The following is a 24,003-nucleotide window of genomic DNA, read 5'->3' as shown; positions in this document are numbered from 1 at the left end:
CTAACGCTAGGAAGAAAGCATGCCCAGCCACAAAGCAGAACGGAAGCCAGTCAAGTTACAGCCAGCCTAAAGGGGCGTTACAGGCCAAATCCAGGGTAATATGGGAATAAAAAATGACTGTGCCAGGCAGCACGCTGGGTAAAAAGAACTCACGAACCAGCCGGACGGTGGTGGCGCACGACTTTAATCCCAGCACTTGGGAGGCAGAGGCAGGCGGATCGCTGTGAGTTCAAGGCCAGCCTGGTCAACAAAGTGAGTCCAAGACAGCCAAGGCTACACAGAGAAACCCTGTTTCGAAAAACCAAAACCAAAAACAACAGCAAAAAAGAACCCACAAACCCACAGACATTGACAGTCTTTCAAAATTAAAAATGGAAGAGAGAATTAAAGACTTATGAAGAATGCCTGTTAGCAAACACGTAAAGAGGAACAATTTAGGAAAATCACCATGTTCAGTCACATAGTCCAAAAATGTCTCAAAGAATATCAACATATATTCAAAATCATCTTCATTAATGTCAAAAAAATGGTATTATTGAGACAAAGGCATCACCCTCTCCAGGTGAAGAGCACTACCTGGCATCACAGCACATACTGACACTACACAACACTGAGCACTACCTGGCGGTGGTCTTTGATAAATATTTATTTTATTTCTTTATTTAGTCAAAATGTTTGTTAAAATATTTAACTCAACTACAACCCTGAGGAAACAGACGAATCCAATTTGTGAGCCACTAACTGAACCAGATTCTTTAAAATGTCAATGCTATGAAAGATCAAAACACAGGGAGGCGAGAGATGACTCAATAGTTGGCTAGGAGCATTTACTGCTCGTGCAGAGGACCCAGGTTTGGCTCCTAGCAGCCACAGCAATTCCAAGAGATTACCTGCACACACACAGCGAACATAAACTCAGACACAGGGAGAACTTTCTAGATTAAAAGAAGTACATGGTACACATCCACTGAACTTTTCTGTAAGAGTAAACTTTCTAGAAAATAGCCAGGGTGGGGGAGCTTATTTAGTTTTGTGTTTTTAGCTACTTAACTTACTTAAAATGTCTTCTTTTTTTAAAAAAAAGTAATCATTTTATTTTTATGTGTATTTTTTTTAAGATTTATTATTATATACACAGCGCTGTGCCTATATGCACACCTGCATGCCAAAAGAGGGCATCATATTACATCAGATGGTACTGAGCAACCATGAGGTTGCTGGGAATTGAACTCATGACCCCTAGAAGAGCAGTCAGTGCTCTTAACCTCTAAGCCATCTTTCTGTCCCTTTTTTATGTACTTTTCCTACACATATGTGCACCATATTCGTGTTTGGTGCCTGTGGAGATCAGAAGAAGATATTGGAGGAAATGGTGTTACAGACCGTTGTGAACCACTTAAGTGTGCTGAGAGATGAACCTGGGTCTTCTGCAAGAGCAACAAGCGCTCTTCACCACCAAGCCATTTCTCCTCCCCTCCCCTCCCCGTCTTATACAGGGTCTCACTATGTAACTTGGGCTGACTTGAAACTTTAGACTGTCAGTGAACTCACAGAGATCTACCTGTCTTACAGCCTAAATGCTTGGATTAAAGGCATGAGCCTTGAATCCATGAACTCAAATGCCTCTCCCACGGTGGCCATTCTTATGTGGTGTGTGCTTTAATTCACTATCTATAGTGTGTGTGAGCATACGCACGCACGCACGCACGCACGCACGCACAGATAACTAACCCGATGCTGTACAAAGGACCCATGAGAGAATGGGGTGTGTGAGTATTTCACCTAGGCTTCCACCTGCCGGAAGTGCCGGTGCTGCCGAGACTCAAACTTTCCAGCTGAGGCTCCCTCTTCAGCTCTGCCACTTACAAGTCCTTGTCAACCAAAACCCTGATGAACTTACTGATTTCCTCCATCACCACAGTGTTGTCCATTGCTATGTGAACAGCCAAGGAGCTCCACGTGTCAAACACAGCCAGCTTCCTACAGGGAATGAAAGAATCCTCCCGTGAGCTTCCACAGCAGGAGCTTTGCAGTGCTGCACAACAGCCGTGAGGCAGTTTCAAAGCTTATGTCAAGGATGTGTCCAATAACTCAAACAGGAAGAGAGCCGAGTGCTGCCCATCGGGGAAATGCTGGCTGCCCTTGTCAGGAGACAGTGTGGACAGGGGCCCCCGGGTGGCGCAGCCACGCAGGTCCAGCTCTCCTGTTGAGCCGCTTCTCCCCCAGTACCTCACATTGTGAACCGAGAGCCCCAGAAATCTAGTGAACAGTACAACTGAGGCTACCAGATGGAAGGAAGCATGGCTGCAGGGTTATGGCTCTGAAAGAAAAGCAGACAGCAGCCTCTGTAGAAAAAGAATGGAAACTGGGTGCTATGAGGGTGGGGCAGAATGCCTCTTAACCAGGGAGAAGACAGAAGCAAGAAGGGATGTTCCCAACATGGGGACAGTTTACCAGGGATCTAAGCTGCAAGGGCCTGGTCTGTCTAGGAACACAAGAGGCCAATGCCTGGAAGGCTCAGAGCAGTGGCGCTCAGCCTTCCTGTGCTGCAACTCTTCAGCTGTGCTGCAGAGACTCTCTACCACAACATTATTTTGTTGTGACTTCATAACTGTAATTTTGCTACTGTTATGAACCGTAATGTAAATATCTGATATGCAGGCTATCTGGTATGTGACGCCTGTGACAGGGGTCGTGACTTGCAGGGTGAGAACCACAGTACTACGGAAACCACATACAGCCCCTCCCTGTGAAAGGGAAACTTGGAAGGGGCTTAGGAGAGCTGGCATTTTCTCACTACTCATCAAGCTCTGCCATAGCAGTAAGGAGACGACCCGGGAGAGTCAGAGCAGCACTTCCCTGTGCTGGAATGTCAGTAAAGGCCGCAAAAGAAGCAAGTAGGGCAGAGGCAGTATATGCTACAGAGAACCCAACCGCAGGGACTGGGAAGGAGCTGCTAGAGGAGACATAAATTATGCAGACTGTGTCAGCGAAGGCATGGGAGCAGGCTCGGCAGGCCAGGGGAGAGCGGCTAGGCTGGGGCCTTAAGGCCTATGAGGGTCTTGAAGCAGGAGTACACGAGTAACACAGGCCTGCCACCTAAGAAGTGTGAGGGCAGAGTAAGTTCCGGGGCAAGGTGCGCCATGATGTTAACAAAACCCAGGACAACCAGAGCCTCAGAAAGAACAGCAGCATTTTACGGAGACGACTTTGGTTATTATTAGAAAGAGTCTAGAATGATCAAAGAGGATTAACGATGAGACAAGACGTGGACCAGTATAGGAAAGAGAGGATGAGCATGGGTTAACACTGAGACTTACCACAGGCTAGCGTGCTCAAACAGTCAGAGAAGTCGAGAACCAGCCCATATTTTGACCTAGGCAGTTGAAGAAGCCCTCACTAACATCTCCCAGAGGAAAAGCAGGTTGAGGAAGCCAAGAGCTGACAGAGTGCTCTACCTTTCCAGCACTCTTGAGTTAAATGCCTTATGAGATGCAACAAAGCCTGCGGGAATATAATCTATCCCGGTGTACAGGACAAAGAGATGGCCAGAGTGAGGAAAAGGGATCTAGCAACAAGAGCAGAGGAGGCTAGGGCAGGGGGAGTGGGCGCGAACAGCAACACTCAGGGCTGCTCCTGTCAGTGAAGACAGACAAAGTAAGGCAGCAGACATGAACAAAGCCCTGATGGGGATCTGGTCAGGCAGGAAAAGCTGGCAGTCAAGGGGCAACTCTGTAAATTACATCAGAGCAAAAGAGGTGTGTAGTAATTAAAATGATGCTCCCCTCTTTCCCTGCTCATATATATGAATGCTAGGTTCCCAGTTGGTGGAACTGTTTAAAAAGGATGCGGAGGAGGAGTGGCCTGGGAGTAGACTTTGAGAAGTCAGAAGCTTCTGTCATTTGCTCTGCCTCCTGCTGGTAGATCAGATGTAAGTTCGTGGCTACTGCTCAAGTGCCATGCTTGCCTCTGCCTGTGGCCATGGTCATTGCCATGATGGCCATAAACTCTAACCCTTTGGAACCCGAGTCCCCAAAATCAAATGTTTTGTTTTTATTTTTGTAAGTTGTCTTAGTCATGGTGTTCTGTCTTAGAAATAGAAAAGTAGCTAAGAGAAGGCAGGACTTGGACAAAGATGCTAAAAGGTATGGAGTGGGTATGCATGCCACAAAGAAACCAAGCCAAGGAGTCATAGCCAGCCATGGCAGGGCATTGGATACAGAAAAAAAGGAAGTGTCCAGCTAGAGCCTGTGGGTGATGGCCAACTGAGACACAGGATAGGGCATCAAGGGAACACTCAGGAGAAACTAGCTAGAGGTAGATTTGGGAGATATTGGCTTTCAGTCCAACAGGTAAAGGACCCTACATGAGTGAGTCCTGGATATTGGTTCAAAGCGTCCCAATATCCCAACTGGGATATTAAAGCACAAAGCCATAAGGAGAAATGAGTCAGGCCAAAATCAAAACAAGAAAAGACAAGACAAAACGCTGCAGGGAGGAGAGTACAGGCAATGGAGAAATGGGTCAGTGGTTCAGAGCACCTGCTGCTTTCGCAGAGGACGGATGGGTCAGTTCCCAGCACCCACACAGGAGCTAAGAATCACCTGTTAACTCCAGCTCTGAGGATCTACCAAGCTCTTCTAGCCTCCCTGCAAGCATACATGTATGATGTGCACAGACATACGTGCAGGCGAAACACTCATACACACAAAAATAATCTTAAAAACAAAAACACTGAGGGGCCATACACTGAAAAATGGCATGTCCCTGGAAACTAGAGTCATTACCGGGGAAATTATGGTGCAAAAGCCCCCAAGAAAAGACTGACTGAGCTTCAGACATGGGGGCCAGAGAGAGGACAGGAAGAGACAGCAGGGACTCATGAAAAACAAACTCCAACAGACTCTGAACATGGGGAAGCTTATGATCTAAGTGGGTGTCTCTGACAAACCCACAGAAGTAGAGGAGTGCACATATAGTACCAGAACTGCCATGGCTCCCGATCTGTGGCACCCTCATCACAGAGGCATCTGTACACAGGACAGAAGACAGGAGTGGGCTCTGACCTAAACACGAATCCCATTCACAGAACAATAGGCATAGTCACCCAGGGACTCCCCTGGGTCTACAAGCAAAGAATCAGAATACCTTATTTCCTGTGGCAATAAGTACTCAAGGAGTGGGTAAATCCCAAGGAGAACTCATGCTGACCCCAAGAAGCAGAAGGGCTGGGCTCATTACGTACTTGAGGACCTGGGCAACAGTGTTCGGCCCGTACCACTGGCCTATAGACTTGCCTTCGCCAACTCCCATTTGCGCTGCAGGAAACAGATCCATGTTAGCAAACCCATCCATCCCAGAAGAGTCTGTGTGTGTGTGTGTGTGTGTGTGTGTGTGTGTGTGTGTGTGTGTGTTTGCACACACACGCACCCCTCACTTTTAGTGTGTCAGTAAACACTTCATAGAAAGGTCTAGACAGGACAACTATCCTCCTAAGGAAAACAAACCTTCAGGAGCCTAAGTCCCACTGGCTGCATGGAATCAGTCACTGAAGGCTGTACAGGGGCAGGGTAGGCTTCAGTCTGAGCTAGTGCTAGAACCCCCACAGCAGCTCACAGGAGTGAGAGGCCAGAGTGACCTAGAGCTTTATTATCCAACTCTGCAAGATCTGGAAAGCTCCCAAGGGAATCACAAGGAGTCTGCCCTTTGTACAGAGCCAAGCCTAGGACACATTTAATCCCCACCTATCTGGTGGATGGAGTAGTAGCTGTCCTTCCTGTCCAGGAAAGCATTGAGGACGCTGAAGTAGCTGTCAGGCTGTCTCTTCCGCTGAGTCCATCTCCAATCTATAGGAAACAAAACACAGAAGGTTAGTGTGACCACTGTGCAAGTAACAAACCTTCCTTGTACACAGTGTTCAATATTCAGATAGTGTACAAGACTTAATTTTTTTTTTTTTTTTTTTTTTTTTTTTTTTTTTTTTTGGTTTTTCGAGACAGGGTTTCTCTATGTAACCTTGGCTGTCCTGGACTCGCTTTGTAGAGCAGGCTGGCCTCAAACTCACAGCGATCCGCCTACCTCTGCCTCCCGAGTGCTGGGATTAAAGGCGTGCGCCACCACGCCCGGCTAAGACTTAATTTTTGAACCCTTGTAACTTAAAAGTAAAGTTTTCCAGGATTTCAAATACATACCAGTCTCATCAAAACAAGTAAGTCTAGGCTGAAAGCAGAAAGCTATTTCAGCAGTTTAAAGATACTTTCTAAAAAAAAATAAAATAAAATAAACATTTTTATCAACATAAATTATAGGCCTGAGCCAGGCATGGTGGTAAACGCCTTTAATCCCAGCACTCAGTGGATTGCTGTGAATTCAAGGTCAACCTGGTCTACAAATAGAGTCCAGGACAGCCAAGGTTACACAGAGAAACCCTATTTAAAAAAAAAAAAAAAAAAAAAAAAAGGCCAGGCGTGGTGGCGCACGCCTTTAATCCCAGCACTCGGGAGGCAGAGTCAGGCGGATCGCTGTGAGTTCGAAGCCAGCCTGGTCTACAAAGTGAGTCCAGGATGGCCAAGGTTACACAGAGAAACCCTGTCTCGAAAAACCAAAAAAAAAAAAAAAAAAAAACCAAAACATAAAAAATATAGGCCTGGTGGTTTGGGCCTCCAATCCCAGCTACTTGGAAAGCTAAAGCAAAATGTGGTGTTTAGTTTTATGTTAACTTGAGACAAGCACTAATCATTTGGAAAGGAACCTTTCCAAATTGACAAAGTGCCTAGACAAGCTTAGTCTATAGATAAGTCTTTTGAGCGTTTTCTTGATTGATGATTGTTGTGGGAGGGCTGAGTGGTGCCAATCCCAGCAGGCTGAGCAAGCCATGAGGAGTAAGCTAGTAAGCAACATTCCTCCATGGCTTCTGCTCCAGTTCCTGCCTTGAATTCCTGCCCTTACTTCCCTCAGAGCGTGTGATCTGGTAGTTATAAGATGGGATAAACTTTCCTCCACAAGCTGCTTTTGGTCATGGTACTTTATCATAGTGATGGATACCCTAAGTAAGACATTAGAGAATTACAAGTTCAAGGCCCGCCTGGGAAACTCAGTAAGCTCCTGAAAGAAAATATTAAGTAAAAAGAGGGCTAACAGTGTGTTGAGCATTAGAAGTTTCCTACAGAGAATAAGAACTTTCAAGTGGACTTTCCACAGCATACATATTGAGTATTAGAACCAGTACGCCACTGGTTCTCACTGGCAAGAAACACACACACAATTCATTGGTAATAGAAGTTGAACCTAGGGCCATAACATGCTAGACAAACCACTGTCTGTCTTTTGCCTATTACATGCTTTTTGTTTTGTTTGTAATTTTTATGAGACAAGGAAGCTTTGTGGCCTTGGCTGGCATGACAATCCCTGTTTAGACCAGGCTAGCCTCCAACTCATAGAAATCCACCTGTTTCTGCCTCCCTAGGGCTGGGATTAAAGGCATGTACCACCATGTCCTGCTTCTGTGGTGTGTTTTTAAACATTCCTACTACACAGACCCCATTCAAACACTATGACTCACCTCGACCTAAGTGCCGGCATACCAAGGCCTGGGCAAAGATCATCTGTCCACAGCGAAGCATGCAGCCCCAGCCTGTGTCTGAGGTAGGGCCAGTTCCCCCTGTGGAGAAAACAGAGCAAAAAGAATTCACAGTCAGAGGGCCCAACAGAGGCCAGGCATCCAGTAACCAGAGGCATTTGGACTGCTCCACACCACAGGCAGTGTCGCTGCTCTCACCTCTGAACATCTCAGACACAGTACGACTGAGGACTCAGAAATGCAAGAGCCTGGGGCTGGGGAGTAGAATGTGCTCACCACTCCCTCTGGATGGGCAACTCAGTCATGTAGCAGTGGCAATGCCCAACACACGAACAAGAATTCCCATGGTTACTTTGAAGACAGAGTTAAAGTCCTACTACCAGAAAGGCCAAAAAATTCAAGAGCGACCGAATGCCCCAGTGTTGATAGTACGGGATAGGGGAGTCAGCAGCAAGGGTAATGAGAGCTCTCCATTTTCCAAGCCGAGTCTGAGCCCCTCTACTAATGTTCACTGTTAGGGGTTGGTCTGGTGCACTGTGCTAAATTCTGGGCCCCAAGATCTGGCTGTATCCAGACAAGGGCAGTCTCATGTACACTGGTCAATGCTCTGTAAACTGGCTCAATTATTTCTGACTGGTTAATAAAAAAGCTAGACAGCCAATACTGGGCAGAGGAGATGGGTAGGCAGAGCTTCCATTCCCAGTCTTGGGCTCTCAGGTAGGGATGAGAAAGGAGTGAGAAGGAAGGAGGAGAAAGAATGTGGTGATTATGAACTGGCCTGATGGAGCAGGAACAGCCCAGACAGAATATATGGCAAGTAACTTGGGGCATGTGGCTGGGAAGTAGCCAGACTAGCTGAGAGGGCTAATATAAATGGGTATCTGCCCAGTTATTGAGCCAAAAGCTTATAAAGAAATCTAGTAAGTCTCTGTGTCTTTTATTTGGGAGCTAGAATGCATGACTAAAAAACCCTCAAATATCAACTCTCTTCATCAGTCTACTCACTGGCGCTTGGAAGACTGGCAAGGATTGTGGAATCACTTTTAACATGACAAGAGTGGGGACAATGCTCTCAGCAGGTGTTCAAAGGAATGTCACTGTGCAGCTATGGTGAGGAAGAGGAAGAGTGGCACTAAGAGGCAGAGATGGGATGTGACCTGTGAACAAGACTCAGGTCAGTGGATGGTCCCCATTTCTACACCGCTCTCATTCCTGAGTCATCTCTACACCACGCAAAGGAGTATGCAGGCTACACTTGGTTCTTAGGACCACGATGCGCGGATTGGTCTGCAGCAGCTCATCCTGTGTGGCTAGCTGCAATTGTTAACTTGACACACTCTACAATCACCTGGTGTGGTGGTTTGAGTGAGCCTGGGCCCCCTCAGGCACATATGTTTGAATACTTGATCCCCAGTTTGTGGAACTGTTTGGGAAGGATTAGAAGGTGTGGCCTTGATGGAAGAGGTGCAACACTGTGGGCAGGCCATGCCATTCCCAGTTAAGTGTTCTCTGCCTCCTACTAGTGGACTGAGATATGAGCCTTCAGCTACTGTTTCAGTGCCATGCCTGCCTGTCTGCCTGCTATTGCACTCCCTTGCCACGATGGTCACAGACTCTGACCATTTGGGCTCATGGGCCCCAAGTTAAATCTTTTCTTTGGGGGAAGGGAGCCTGCAAGTCTCATGGAAGTCAGGGAAACAAACTGAACTACAAGAAGTTGAGAATGAAAACTCTGTTGAGCCCATCTTAGACTGGATCAAACTTCGGGAGTCTGATGCCAGGTGGTTTATTGCCAGCATTATTTAAACAAAAAAATTTTGGGTAAAGTTTCCAGACCATAATCATTCCAATTCTAGATCCACAATGAAGCTTAAGGTATGACTACATGAAACTCCTTTGCAAAGTACACATACTCATGAAGATGTGTCCTATACCCTTAAAGGCCTAGAATCTAGCTAGTATGGTCTCTGACTGCGATAGCAGAGATCTCTAAGGACGGGTTCTATTGATTGGGAGCTAAAGTTAAGGTGTAAGGAGGAAGAATCTGGGATAAACATTCTCGGGGATTTGGGTGAGGTCTGCCTCTACAGATAGTGAAAGGTCACCAGGTCATCAACAACACCCACTCCCAGCTTTCTGGGTGAAATGCAGGTATTTTATTTCATCTATTGAGATGCCCCTGTGTGTTTAACACTCCTGGTTTCCTTAGTGCTCTGTGGGCACAACATTCTTTTCTAAGTTACCTGAGTTGTAGTATTTTATCATAGCAAACGAAAGGTAAGGCACCTGGGAAGAGAATCTAAAAGAAGATTTGTATCGTATTTATCGTTCCATTGCTGTGATGAAACACTGTGACCAAGGCAACTTTTTAAAGAAAGCATTTAATTATGGGCTTGCTTATAGTTTCAGAGGGTTAATTTATAAACATGGTGGGGAGCAAGGTGGCAGATAGGCATGCCTCTGGAGCAGTAGCTGAGAGCTTGCATTGGATCTAAAAATTGTACAGGGGGGGAGGGAGGGAAGGAGAGAGACAGACAAATTGACTAGGCCTGGCATGGGTTTTTGAAACCAGAGGGGGAGAGCGAGAGAGACAGACACAGAGAAATAGAGATTATCTAGGCTTCACATGGGCTTTAGAAACTTCAAAGTCATAGGGCGTGGTGGTGCACACTTTTAATCCCAGCACTTGGGAGGCAGAGGTAGGCAGATTGCTGTGAGTTTAGGCCAGCCTGGTCTACAAAGTGAGTCTAGGACAGCCAAGGTTACACAAAGAAACCCTGTCTGGGGGCATGGGGGAGGTGGGGGGAGGGGAGGGAAAAAAAAAAAAAAAACAGAAGAAACCTTAAAGCCCACACCCAGTTACATACCTCTACCAACATGGCCACACCTAATCCTTCCCAGACAGTTTCCCTAACTGGGAAAACTGTGGCATTTAAGTAGGCGAGAATATGGGCCTTGGGTGTGGGGAGGCCTTCTTATCTAAAGCATCACAGATTTTCTATACTAGGTTGGCCTTTGGGCATGTCTGTGAGGGATTGTCTCAATTACATTAATTGATGTGGGAAAACCCAGCTTGAAAGAGGCCTCATTCCCTGGGTTTGGGTTCTAGACTGTATTAAAAAGACGTGAGCTGAGAACAGGCGTGCACATACACAAACTCATTCCTCTCTGCTTCTTGACTATTGATGCATTGTGTTCAGCTGTCTCAAGCTCCTATTGCTGTGACTTCCTGCAAAGATGGACCAAAACCTGACTTATCAGCTAAAATAAACCCTTTCTCCCTCATAACTGGTCACATAATGAAGGTTTCTCCCTAGCTCTGCTGTCCTATTTACCATGGTGTACTAGTGACTTTGCTTTACACCGTGTGAGGCTAAGTGATAGCAGGACCTTGGTATTGTCATTTCTATGGCCCATCACATGCTTTATATTTGTTTTGTTTTGGGGTTTTTTGTTTTTTCCAGACAGGGTTTCTCTGTGTTATCTTGGCTGTCCTGGACTCACTTTGTAAACTAGTCTGGCCTCAAACTCACAGTGATCCAACTGCCTCTGCCTCCTGAGGGCTGGTGTTAAAGGCGTGTGCCACCACACACTTTATATTTGAAAATGTTTGTCCTTCCACACCTGCTCATAAACATGAAAGTCAGACAGCTCTCTGTGCCTAAAGGCAATCTAAGAGGTGTGTCAGGGGTTGTCTTGCTGTTGATTGATTGTAATAAAGATTTGACCGCTCTTAACCTCTGAGCCATCTCTCCAGCCCCATCAACTTGCTTTTTTTTTTTTTTAACACAACCCAGGCCTACCTGTTCAGAGGTGGTACCAGCCACACCTACACCAATCGTTAATCAAGAAAATGCTCATACTTAAATGCCAATTTGATAGAAGCATTTTCTCAATTAAGATTCCCTTTTCCCAGAAGATCCAGAAAAAGAGGAAGAGATGGCTCAGAGACTAAGAGCACTGACTACTCTTCCAGAGGTCCTGAGTTCAATTCCCAGCAACCACATGACTACTCACAACCATCTATAATGAAAGCTGGTGCCCTCTTCTGGTGGGCAAGCACACAAGCAGGCAGAACATTGTATACATAATAAATAAATCTTTTTAAAAAGAGGTTTAGAAAAAGAAAAAGAAAACAAACTAACTAACCCAATCAGCACAGAGCCACTTTCAAAAATAATCAATCACTAGAGCCTACGTAAGGCTCAATGCAGCAGTATTCCTCGGAATCCCAGAGCTCCCACAGGAGGGTGAGACAGAGACGGGGAGTCCCTAGGGCTCATGGACCAGCTAGCCTGACACACACAGTAAGACATCTTGTCTCAACCAAGGTGGAAGGCAAAGACTGAAACCCTAGGCTGTCCTTTGACCTCCATTCACGTGCCTATACCCCTCATACACAAAGGTGCAGGCAGATTAAAATCAAACAAATGAACCAAAACATCTGAAAGATTAACAATTACTCACCAATGGCTGGAAAGTTTCTCCTGTATGTAAACCAAAGTCTGGATGCCACATCAGACAAGATTTCGTCTTTCTCTAGTTATTTGAAAGAGGAAGACAAACACAAAATCAGAGTCAACAGACAATTGCCATCTCAAAATTTCTGTAGAAGTAATCTGAGCCAAGTGGACAATACCTGTGAAAATGCTATATTTTCTGCCCAGAATCCAAACAGGCTCTGAGGTCTCGGGGAAATCTTCAAATTCAGCAAACCGGAGGGTATCATATGTCAAAGTGGCTGTGGAAACCATGGAAACACATTTGTCTGACTTTATACTGAGATCACTGTACCATTTATGCACTGAAGATGCTTTCAGCACCTGCATTCCTGCACTTCCCTAAAGCCACACGAGCAAATCCATGAGCACATGACAGTCTGTGAAGTCACTGCTCTGACAGAGCCTGGGGACAGCAGTCTACAGCGGACATGATGGGGGAAAGCCTTAGGTGGGGCCAGCAAAAGGCAACGGGAGCAAAGACTGTCCCTCGAGTTGAAAAGAAAAAAGAAAAAAAAGCAAGCTCTTGGTTATTTGAAATGTAAAATGTTTTTTCTTTACTTTTCTTCTTTTGGAGACAGGGTCTCTCTACATAGCTCTGACTGCCCTGGAACTTGAAATGTAGACCAGGCTGGCCACACACTCACAGAGACAGCCTGCCTGTGTCTGCCTCCCGAGTGCTGAGATCAAAGGCGTGTGCCACCACTGCCCAGCTTTATTTTTATTTGAGATAGTCTCATGTATCCTAGGGCTTGAACTTGAAATGTATTTAGGAATGACCTTAAACTTGTAGGCAAACACTCTACCAGCTGAACTACATCCCCAAAATAGACAGTGCCTCCTAGGATTCTCCTCACCACCTGCTGCACATCATGGATATGGCTATCAAGTGTATTCAGCTTCCGTGCTGGGCACAGAACATGGAAAGGGTTCCGTTTAGCTAGGGCACTCACAAGCCATAAATTCTTGGGTCGTTTATGTAACTTCTGAATGTAAACAATCACTCATCCATAAAAATGGGATAATAACAGGGCTGCTTTGCCACACAGCAATGAAGCCTTCATCAAAGATTTCCCATGAGGCACTGCAGGCAGACAGTGGGCATCAATGTCCGATGCCATCATTAATATCAAGGGTAAAGATGCAGAATCCGAGTTGAAAAGTAGACACATTTTATTAAAAAGGCTGGGTACAGTCACAGGTTGGGAAGTACTAGAATGTGCCCCCAGAAACACAGGCCACCCTGGCCAGTCCTCAGTACAGAGCACTGCTGAGGCTTTCTGAGCAGGGCAGAGGGCAGACTCGTGGGCCTTGTCCTTGAACTCTCCTCTTCTGTGTTTTAGCTGCCTACTTTCAAGACAATGCCAACAAACTGCTTGGTGATCCTAAGCCCAACTTAATTACTTCCATTTTTAAAAATATGGTCATGTATGTACATGACACTAAAGGCTAAGTTGGGATAAATTAACATTCATGTTCATGTGTCCCTAATGTCTAGAACAGGAAAATGCAGAGTAGGCAAAATCTTAGGTTTATTAACAAACTTTATAGGTAAGGAAGCCAAGTTCAAAGTGAAACAGTAAATGGGCCCTATTAAGTTCAAATGTATCACCAGGTCTACTCTCATAACCATGAAAATTATGGGGTGCCCAGCTTGACAAACCAAAAGCCAAGCTGGGTGTGAAGAAACCAGGAGGAACAAAACTACAATGGGCAAGAAGCAACAGTGACCCAGGGGTCTGTGTGAGGAGTACACACGAGGTAAGAGACACCTGTGCCCAGGCCTAGCTGCAGACCGCTACCTATGCTTTTCTCCCATTCTTCCCACTATACTGTATCCTCCTCTGGTTGGAGGAGTGTTCCTGAGAGGAAATGGAGTAGGAATTATGTCTGTCACAATCTTGATGGCATTAGTTCTTAGCAGAGTAGTGTGAGAATCAGGAGTCCAGCTGTGGAACAGGGGTCTGAGGCCACCCAACACTAGCATGTGATCACTGTAAGTCAGTATCCTTTCTATGCCTCCACTTCCTCTCTGGTACAGTGGGAACGGCTGTACACTCCTCACTGGGCTGGTGAGCTCTGAACCATACCAGGAGTGCCATAAGCACACTTTCACAGGGCCAGCCTTCTCCAGTCTTGAAATGATGGAACACTCTGACTGTGGAAAGAAACCCATTCTGTCCCTAAATGGGAGTCTAACAATGTACAGAAGAATCAAATCACATGTACAGGTTTCTTCAACAAAACAGATTCTAACCCAACAAACTTTCCTCAAGAAAGACAATGCAGTTCTGGTGTGGTGGCACATGCCTTTCATCTCAGCACTCTGGAGGCAGAGATAAGTGGTTATCTGTGAGTTCCAGGCTACCGGGCATACACAGTAAGACTCTGTCTAAGACCACCTAAGGCTTCATGGCCTCAATGATTCCAATTAGAAGGGCACACGAAAGCAACCTCATCCCACTGGTTTGCAGACAGGAGGACAACACATGCCACCATTCCCAGAACACCTCACGGTACCTGCGCATACCCAGTGTCAACTGAAACAAAGAAGCACATAAGCGCGGGGCTGAGACATCCCTGACTCCCCCAGATCTGCTTTAAGTGAAGAGGTTTTCAAACTCAGGCTCTAACGATGACTGAGGTTTAGAGACAGAGCCCACTCACACTTGGAGCCACCCAGCAGCCTGCCACACTTCTCTAAGCTTCTGTAACCTCACCCAAGAAATGGCACCACAAGCTCTGTCCAAGGAGATGAGAACCCAGGACAAGTTCACAAGCAACACTCTCCTCTCTGGACACCAACTGGCCGCCGCACTTCTCTTCAGCTCAACCGCACTGTCTTGTTACAGCCTCTTTATACCCCAACACATGCCATGTACAAAGCTATGAACGGCTCCTGAGACAGAGAGGCAAGCCCTAAAGAGAAATCAGTTTCCAAACCCCAAAGCAACAAGTTAAGTTTGCCGTTAGACAACACAGAGGAAGTAAGGAACCCTCTGCCCTGAGAGGGAACTCTTTCATTTGGTCAGGCACCCGAGATGCTGACGTCCCCACTCTCCTCCTGGGACTTCTGTGATCAATGGGAAGTGTTTAATAATATGACAGTTTAGTTAGAAAAAGTACTGTGATCTAATATTGCTTATCTGACTATCAGGAAAGTAGGGGATTGTGCGCAATGAACAGAACTAATCTTTTTACTTAATCACAAATTACACTGTCACTCAAGCAGGGAGAATCACAAAGCATGCAGCCAGCACATCTCTTTTAGAGATTATGGCAATATATCTCATTCTTATATTCTGATGCTAAGAATGATGGCTCACTGCCGGGCATGTAATCCCAGCACTCGAGAGGCAGAGGCAGGCAGATCACTGTGAGTTCGAGGCCAGCCTGGTCTACAAAACAAGCCCAGGACAGCCAAGCTAAACAGAGAAACCTTGTCTCGAAAAACCTTAAAAAAAAAAAAAAAAAAAAAAAAAAAAAAAAAAAAACGATGGCTCAGGCCTGTACTTCAGCACTTCGGTGTCTGAAGGAGGAGGATTGTGAGTTCAAGGCCAGCTTGGGACACACAGCAAGTCCCTAGAAGGGTTCTTTCTTTTCTTTGGAAAATTATTTTTCTTTTAATATTTATTTATTATATATACAGTGCTCTGCCTGAATGCCAGAAGAGAGCATTAGATCACATTATAGATGGTTGAGCCACCATATGGTTGCTGGGAATTGAACTCAAGACCTCTGGAAGAGCAGCCAGTGCTCTTAACCCCTGAGCCATCTCTCCAGAGCTCCTCTCCCCTTTTTGGTTTCTCTATGAAGCCATGGCTGCTCTGGAACTCCCTCTGTAGACCAGACTGGCCTCAAACTCAGATCAGATTGCCTCTCTGCCTCCCAAGTGCTGGGATTAAAGGTGTGTGCCACCACTACCTGGCTCTTTGGAAGATTCTTATGATTAAGATAATAGTTTGCAGGGGCTGGAGAGATGGCTCAGTGGTTAAGAGCACCGCCTGTTCTTCCAAAGGACCAGGGTTCAATTCCCAGAACCCACACGGCAGCTCACAACTGTCTGAAACTCCAAGATCTGACACACTCTCACACCAATGCACACAAATTAAAATTAAATAAAATATTAAAAAAAAAAAAAAAAGAATAGTTTGCAGCCAGGCAGTGGTGGTGCATGCCTTTAATCCCAGCACTTGGGAGGCAGTGGCAGGTGGGTTGCTGTGAGTTCGAGGCCAGTTTAGTCTATAAAAGCAAGTCCAGGACAGTCAAGGCTACATAGAGAAACCCTGTCTCGGCGGGTGGGGGAGGGGGGGAGAAAGATAATAGTTTGCATGTAGAACAAAGTAAAAAATTTAGCTGCCACAAAGCTAGAAAAGTCTGCTTTAGTCTACACACTAGACAGAAGGTCGACATGAAATCCAGTGCTGTGAGGCTGGGGACACAGCTCCATCAGCACAATGTTTACAATTCACAGGAGCCCTCAGTCTGAGCTCTAGTATCACATCAACTGGGTTTGTTGGTGAACCGTCTATAACCCTGGTCTGTAATCTGAACACTTGGGAGGAAGAGGCAGAAGATCAAAAGCACAAAGCTACCCTCCATTAACTGGGACAGAAGTATTTTATATTTGGGAGTATCTGCATGTACATAAGAAGATCTCATTAGTAAAAGCCCTATGACCCAAATACAAATATGAAAGTTACTTAGGTTTCATTTACACATCTTTTTTAAAAAAGATTTATTTATTGTATATGAATGCTTTATCTGGAGAAGAGGGCACCAGATAACATTATAGATGGTTGTGAACCACCATGTGGTTGCTGGGAATTGAACTCAGGACCTCTGGAAGAGCAGGCAGTGGCCTTAACCACTGAGCCAGCTCTTCAGCCCTCATTTACACATCTTATACACCACCTGGAGATAATTTTTTTAAAAGTATGTGTGTCTACATGCACACGTGTGTCAGTGCTTCTGTGTGTATGTGTACATGCACACACAGATCAGTGCCTGTGGAGGCCGGAAGGGAGCACTGATCTCCTGGAGCTGGAGATACAGAAGACTGGGTGCTGGGAACTTAACTCCAGGCCTTTGACAGATCATCAGGTTCTCATAACTGCTAATCATCTCTCCAGCCCCACAAAGTAATTTCATACAATTCTTTTAATGTGATGAGAGTTTTATAAATCGGGTATTTTTTCCTGTTTGTTTTTACAGTACCAGGGACTTAACTTTGGTCCCTCACACGTTAGGCATTCTACCACTGAACTCCATCTCTATCCCTCTTATTTTACTCTTTATTTTAAAAAACAGGTTAGCTCAGGCTAGCTAGTCTTCAACTCACTTTGTAGCTGGAGCTGGCCCTGAACTTGTGATCCTCCTACCGTAGCCATCTAAGTGGCTAAGACTTCAGGCTGGGCCACTAAACAATGCTGCTGGCTTTGTTTTTGCTGAGACAAGATCTGACAAGGTGACTCAGACCAACCTGGAACTATACAACCCAGGCCAGCCTCAACTAGAAACCCTCGTGTCTGAGCCTCCCGAGTTGGAGGGTTATAGCCATGAGTTACTATGTCCAGTTTTTAAGATGAGGTCTCAGTACACCCCAGGCTGACCTCAACAGTGTATCTTCCTGCCTCGGCTTTCAGAGTCCTGGGTTACAGGCACAGACTACCACACCTGTCACAAAGAGTTTGGGCATTTCATGGCTTTCATTTGTTTATAGACAGGGTTCCCCCATTTCAGGTTGGTTTAGAACTCCCTACGTAGTCAAGGGTGACCTTGAACTTCTGATCTGCCTGCCTTCACCTCTGCGGAAGTGCTTGGATTACAGGTCTAGGATACCAAGCCTGGTAACCCTGAATGCTGGGGGTTAACCAAGGGCTTTGTGAATGGTAGGCAAACACTCTACCAAATAAGTTACAGCCCTTACCCTCTGCCCTTTTTGGGGGAATGGAACTCAAGGCCTTGTGCCTGCTAGGAAGGCTCTCTAACACTGAGCTACACAGTGTGCGACCGCTTTGACACAAGCTCAGGTTAGGAGTTTTTCCATACATAGCATCAGGCTGGCAGTTACTGAGCACTTTGGATAATGAATTTAAATTAGGTATGTTCACCTGTAGCAGAGGAATTAATTCATATTCTGTGGGGCTGCCCCTGGTCACCAACGTTTCTCTGAACCAGGAGCATGTTTGCATACGCAATCCTGGAAAACAGGTAGAGAGGCCAACCAAACCAGCTGGGCCTTCCACCTCCCTATCTCAGCAGACCTGGGCTCCCTCCCTGGCCTCTCTTATCTACATGCAGACCCTGGACAATTTTTATCTGATAACAGCTTTCTGCTCATCCTCATTATAGAGCTATTCCTTGAGCCCAGCCTATGTAACCAAAAGCCCCTTCACAATGCTGCTTGGGCATCTAACAGGAGCCTACACTCAGCAAAACCAAAACCAGTCTCTACCAAGATTGCTCTCCCCATCCAACTTTCTTAGTTTATATATTAAAACCCAGTGCCATTTTCACTCCTCCCCCTTACCCTTAACTTCCAACTTGTAAACGGAACGTTGTCTTGGCCTTCACCACACCTCTGGAATCTAAGCTCTCCCAGGTCCACAGTAGCAATCTACATGTCTCACTGAAACAGACTCTTGCCTTACCTTGCTTCTGCCTTCATCCCTCTTCAGTACATTCTCAACGAGACAGGACAAGGCCAGCAAGATGGCTAAGCACTTGCCTGATGCCTGAGTTAAATCCCACATGGTGGAAAGACAGAACTAGCTCCTACACATTTATCCTCTAACCTCCACTCCCATGTTATGGCATGTGAGCGTACACACACACACACACACACACACACACACACACACACACCAGCAAGAGGGAAATCATGCTTGTATTGGAAACCTAGTCAACCATGGGGCTGGGGCTAGCAATGCCATGCATGGTCTTCGAGAGCCTAGCATCATTACTTTACGACACTAGCATAATTCCTGACTACAGCCCAAATATTTACTCGTACACCCACAGAAAAGTGTAGCCCTTGGAAATAGACAAGTGACCTTGTGGTGCTCATCCCCAACTGTTACATCTACAACGTAACTCCTGCAATTAATGCTCAAGGATCACAGGGGAAGAGGGGACCAAAAGATTAAGAGCCAGAAGAGCAGGACATTTGCTGTGAGATCACATCTCTTAGAACATCAGAGAAGCTACCCAGAGTCCCATTAGCACAGCTGCCTAAACAAGACTGAACCAGAGCACCAACAGACATGCTAACATGTGTAATGGAAGTTGTGGTTTCTTTAAAAAACTCAGTTATGTTTTAGATCTAGATAGAGGTTTTAAGTTGATAATGACAAGATATGATAGATACTGATTAACATTCAGAATTTTAGATGCACCACGATAGTAAAGATGTTTTCTTCAAGGCTGCCAAATACAAAAAGCCAAAACACTAAGAATGTATGTAACATTTATATAATTCCTGATTGTGCCAAAGTTCTTCTTGCTATAGGTAGTTTATTGTATATATATGTAATAATATAAATGTTTATGTAAAAAATAAAAAATGTTTAATTAGAAAAAACTCAGTTATGTGTTGTTTTTGTTTTTGTTTTTTTGTTTTTTCGAGACAGGGTCTCTCTGTGTAGCCTTGTCCATCCTGGACTCACTTTGTAGACCAGGTTGGCCTCGAACTCACAGCTATCTGCCTGCCTCTGCCTCCCAAGTGCTGGGATTAAAGGCGTGTGCCACCACGCCCGGCTCAGTTATGTTTTATAAAGATGATTTTGTTTTAATCCCAAGTGTGGAACTGTAGTTTGGGCTGCAGTTTGATAACTGCCTCATGCAGGGCGTGGTCTTTGCCAGCTGCAGTTAGTTAATTCTGAGGACTCTAAGCAGGGGCATGGGGTGTAGTAGCGGTCTGAAGAAGACAGAGAGAGAGAAACGGTGGCTACAGCGGCTTGGGGGAGACAGGTGGAGAGAAGGCTTCCAGGATCACTTGGAGGATGATGGTGCTCCCAAGAGAGAGATGCTTCAATCCACCCTAAAAGAGCCAGGAGAAGTAAAGAGGTCTACACCTCCTCTCTCCACTAACCTTTCTCTTAGACCTAGTGTTGGGTGCTGGAAGGGACTAGGGTGGAGAAGGGAGGTAGAGGCAGTAAATATCCAAAATAAAATAGAGTTTAAAAACCAGCATCAACAAACATGGAAGGGGAAATCTCATGGGGCCCCGACTCTAGAAAAAGAACTCCAGCCAACTAAGGAGTGCTGAAATCGTCCTCCTTAGAAGAACTTCCCTGGTATCAAACAGTTCCCTGAAATCACATACATCAAACAATACACAGACTAAGCAGATATATTTATATATTTAGGAATATATATAAACTCCCAAAATTAAAGAAAAACAGGCCATGAATCTGAGAGAGCAAGGAGGGGATTTACGGAAGGGGTTGGAAAAAGAAAAGGTAAGGGGAAAATGATGTGATTATATTTTATTTGCAAAAGATAAATACAAATGCTGGGTGTGGTGGCGCACGCCTTTAATCCCGCACTTGGGAGGCAGAGGCAGGCAGATCGCTGTAGATTCAAGGCCAGCCTGGTCTATAAAGGGAGTTCAGGACATCCAGGGCTGTCACACAGAGAAACCCGTCTCAAAAAAAACAAAAACAAACAAGCAAACAAACAAACCAGAACAAGTCTGTTTAATTTCAGTACAATCCCATACCCCTCTCAAAACTTTCCTACTTGGAATAAATGCCTGAGTCCTCACTATGACTTAGCAAGGATCCATTCTACTTTCTTCCCAGCAAGGAACCTAAGTAATCTTTGTCCATCTTTGCATTTAAACAAACAAAACTAAGATGCATATCAGCACTCTGGGGCAGAGGCAGGCAGATTTCTGAGTTCAAGGCCAGCCTGGTTTACAGAGTTCCAGAATAGCCAGGGCTACACAGAGAAACCCTGTTTCCAACACAATAAGCACTGTGTAGGCATGTCTCTGCATGTGGGTGTGTGCACTGGGTCTCCTGGCAGTGGTCCTAGGAACTGAACTAGGGTCTTCTCGAAGGGCAAGTTAGTTCTCTAACCACTGAGCCACCTCTCCAGGCCTCTGACTCATTTAACTCTCAGGTCCAGCTTCTCTGGCTCTCACTACACCTGGGCACATCAACCTCCAGGCTGCTCCCCCACCCAGTCCACTCACATAATGGTTTTTTGTTTGGTCTTGACAAGAATGTACTTTCAAGAGAGCAAGGTATGAGTGTACATGAGAGGGTCTGGAGGGAGGAGAGGGAAGGGGAAGAGAATAAAGTATAATCTCCAAAAAAACTTAAAAATGTATTTCCAAAGTGAGATTTTTCTTGTCCACCCTGCCACAACTCCAATAACGTATAACCTGGCCCCCTGCACCTGGACGCCCCCTGCGGCTGCCTCAAGACAGCATTTTTTAAAAGATCTTGTCTGTTTTCCTCCAATGTCTAGATTACAACTCCTGACACTCAATAATAAATGTAGTTTATACAAAGAACAAGTAAGGTGGAGCATGGTGGCCCACACTTTTAATCCCAGCATTTGGAAGGCAGAGGCAGACGGATCTCTGTGAGTTCAAGGCCAGTCTGGCCTACACTGTGAGTTCTAGGACAGCGAAGGTTCTGCAGACACCCTGCTGAGAGAGAGGGGGGATGGGATGGGAGGGAAGACAAATAAGGGAGCAATTATAAGAACAATTAGAGCCGGGCGTGGTGGTGCACCCCTGGTGCACGCCTTTAATCCCAGCACTCAGGAGGCTGAGGCAGGCGGATCGCTGTGAGTTCAAGGCCAGCCTGGTCTACAAAGTGAGTCCAGGATGGACAAGGCTACACAGAGAAACCATGTCTCGAAAAAACAAAAAACAAACAAACAAAACAATTAGAAGCCATATTACAATAGTGAAGGCAGGCAGAATTTTTAAGGACCCCAGGGATCAAAGGGTAGGTCATGAAAGGCCATCTAGCACTGTAACAGGAGAAAACCCATGCCATCTGCCATATGTGTTTTTACCAGCACTAACACAAGTCCCTTCTGAGCTTGATCTCTGAGCAGCATTCAGTGCCCACTTAATACACATCATGCAATGACACAATTAATTATACACTTAACTTGAACTGTTTTTCACTAATAGTAATATGACTGACTATTAAACTATGTTCCATCTTAACAATATCTCTCATATTAAGGACTTTAAGTATCTAAAAATATCTAAGAAGAAATAGGAGTCGAGGTGATGCTGGCCTTTAATCTCAGCACAAGCAGGCAGATTTCTGTGAGCCTGGGGCCGCATGGTCTACTCATCTACTCCAGATCAGACAAGACTACAAAGTGAGGCCCTGTCTTAGAAAAGGGAGGACAGAAATTAAATAATTCTATGCACTATTCTACTCCATACCTCCAGCAAGCATTGTGGCAGTTTCAGATGTTCATTCTAAATAAATATTAGCGTCACAAAATATACACCCGATTCATACTTCTTGGGGAGTCAAGGTTCCTGCTTCCTCCAGCCATTTAAAACATGGAGAGATGGATGCCACCAACTACTGAAAGCTGTATTAACTGTAGGCCTCACTCCCAAGTAAGCGCCAACTACATTTATGGTACAGCTGTCAGTAGGAGAAAAACATCAAAAGCAATGTCATTCAAGACAGGTACAATGAAACCAGGGGGAATGAATTCTTCACAAGGGAGTGGATTCTAGAAGGCACAGGAGTTCTTTTAAAAATTAATTTAAAAAAAAAATGAAACCACTGATACTGCTGGAGAAATGAAGGAGAGACCCTCTGTTTGGGGGGGGGGATACTTTTAGGGCTATCAGAAAACATTGTATTTGTAGATTCACAATTCCAAGACATCTTGTCAGGAAAAATAAAGAATTGTTCTTCTCTTCTCTTCTCTTCTCTTCTCTTCTCTCTCTTTTCTTTCTCTCTCTCTCTCTCTCTCTCTCTCTCTCTCTCTCTCTCTCTCTCCAGGAGCAAGAGTCAGTTTAAAAACAACAACAACAACACCGACACTTAACCCATTATTAGGACGTCAAGAAGTCAAGGTAGAATGTGACTACTTCACGGTCTCCAGCCGCAGGGACAGCAGCATGGATCACCTACACTGGTTATTGTACTTTAAAGACAAAAGATGCGCACGGTGTGCTTGCTGGAACAGCAGCCAACAACTTGACAGAAGTTAAAGAGGTCGGCTTCTTCCCGGGGCAGGGTAAGGCCTAAGTAGCTCCGCGGCACAGGGGTCCGCCCCGGGGTACCGGTGCGCCCGCGTCCTGATCGTCCCTCAGGCTCGCTGCCCTCCCTCCCTCCCTCCCTCCCTCCCAGAGCCTGGAGCCCACAGGCTGGGGCGCTCCCCCAAGGGCCTTCGAGGCGCCGGGAGGCCGTGGCGTAGACGGGCCACCCAGCCGACCTGGTACCGCGCTGCGGGGAGGCGCGGCCCGCCCCGCTAAACACACCGGCCTCCGCCCCACGGGGCGGCCACAGGAGCCCGCCCGCGACGGAGCAGGCGCCCGCCCTCCTCACCTGCGTCCATCTTCCCTGTCCAGCCGCCGACCGCCCGTGGTGTCGCTCCGACGGACCACTGCGCGACACAGCGACGGGAAGCCGAGGTAGCCAAGCGCAGCGCAGCGGAAGCGCGGGCGTCGCCATCTCGCCGTACGGCGGTGGGAACGCGGGGGCGTGGCCTCGGGCGCTTGTGCTTCGCGACCCGACCGTCGGTCGCCCCGCCCCGGCGCCGCCACTTCGGAGCACCCTGGAGCCGGCCGGTGCAGCGCTCGTTCGGCGCCGCCATCTTTCCGTACAGACGGCCACCCGCGCATGTCTCGGTACGGACTCGCCGCCCGCCGCGGCCGCGACGCTCGCGCCGTGGCCCGACAGCCCGAGCGCAGCGTGGCGCGGGCGG

At 46.3% G+C, this 24,003-nt stretch overlaps 1 protein-coding gene across 2 annotated transcripts in view; it reads right to left on the bottom strand.

Moving 5' to 3' along the window:
- Atg4b (autophagy related 4B cysteine peptidase) overlaps window positions 1-23,772 on the bottom strand; it is a 31,086-nt gene extending 7,314 nt beyond the window's left edge. The window contains exons 1-7 of one of the 2 annotated variants that reach the window (XM_051154393.1): window positions 23,625-23,772; window positions 12,219-12,320; window positions 12,047-12,118; window positions 7,562-7,660; window positions 5,745-5,846; window positions 5,246-5,318; window positions 1,901-1,980 (exon numbers count right to left, since the gene is read on the bottom strand). In XM_051154393.1, coding sequence (XP_051010350.1) covers window positions 1,901-1,980; window positions 5,246-5,318; window positions 5,745-5,846; window positions 7,562-7,660; window positions 12,047-12,118; window positions 12,219-12,320; window positions 23,625-23,634 — 538 coding nt within the window. In that variant the 5' untranslated portion in view covers window positions 23,635-23,772. Of the gene's footprint in view, window positions 1-1,900; window positions 1,981-5,245; window positions 5,319-5,744; window positions 5,847-7,561; window positions 7,661-12,046; window positions 12,119-12,218; window positions 12,321-14,168; window positions 14,236-23,624 lie in introns of those variants that run through there. The other variant, XM_051154394.1, reaches the window with a different exon arrangement.
- Window positions 23,773-24,003: the final 231 nt, after the last annotated feature.

The sequence above is a fragment of the Acomys russatus genome, chromosome 12 (genome assembly GCF_903995435.1).
Source record: "Acomys russatus chromosome 12, mAcoRus1.1, whole genome shotgun sequence".
NCBI lineage: Eukaryota > Metazoa > Chordata > Mammalia > Rodentia > Muridae > Acomys > Acomys russatus.
This window is presented reverse-complemented; position numbering and strand designations above follow the sequence as displayed.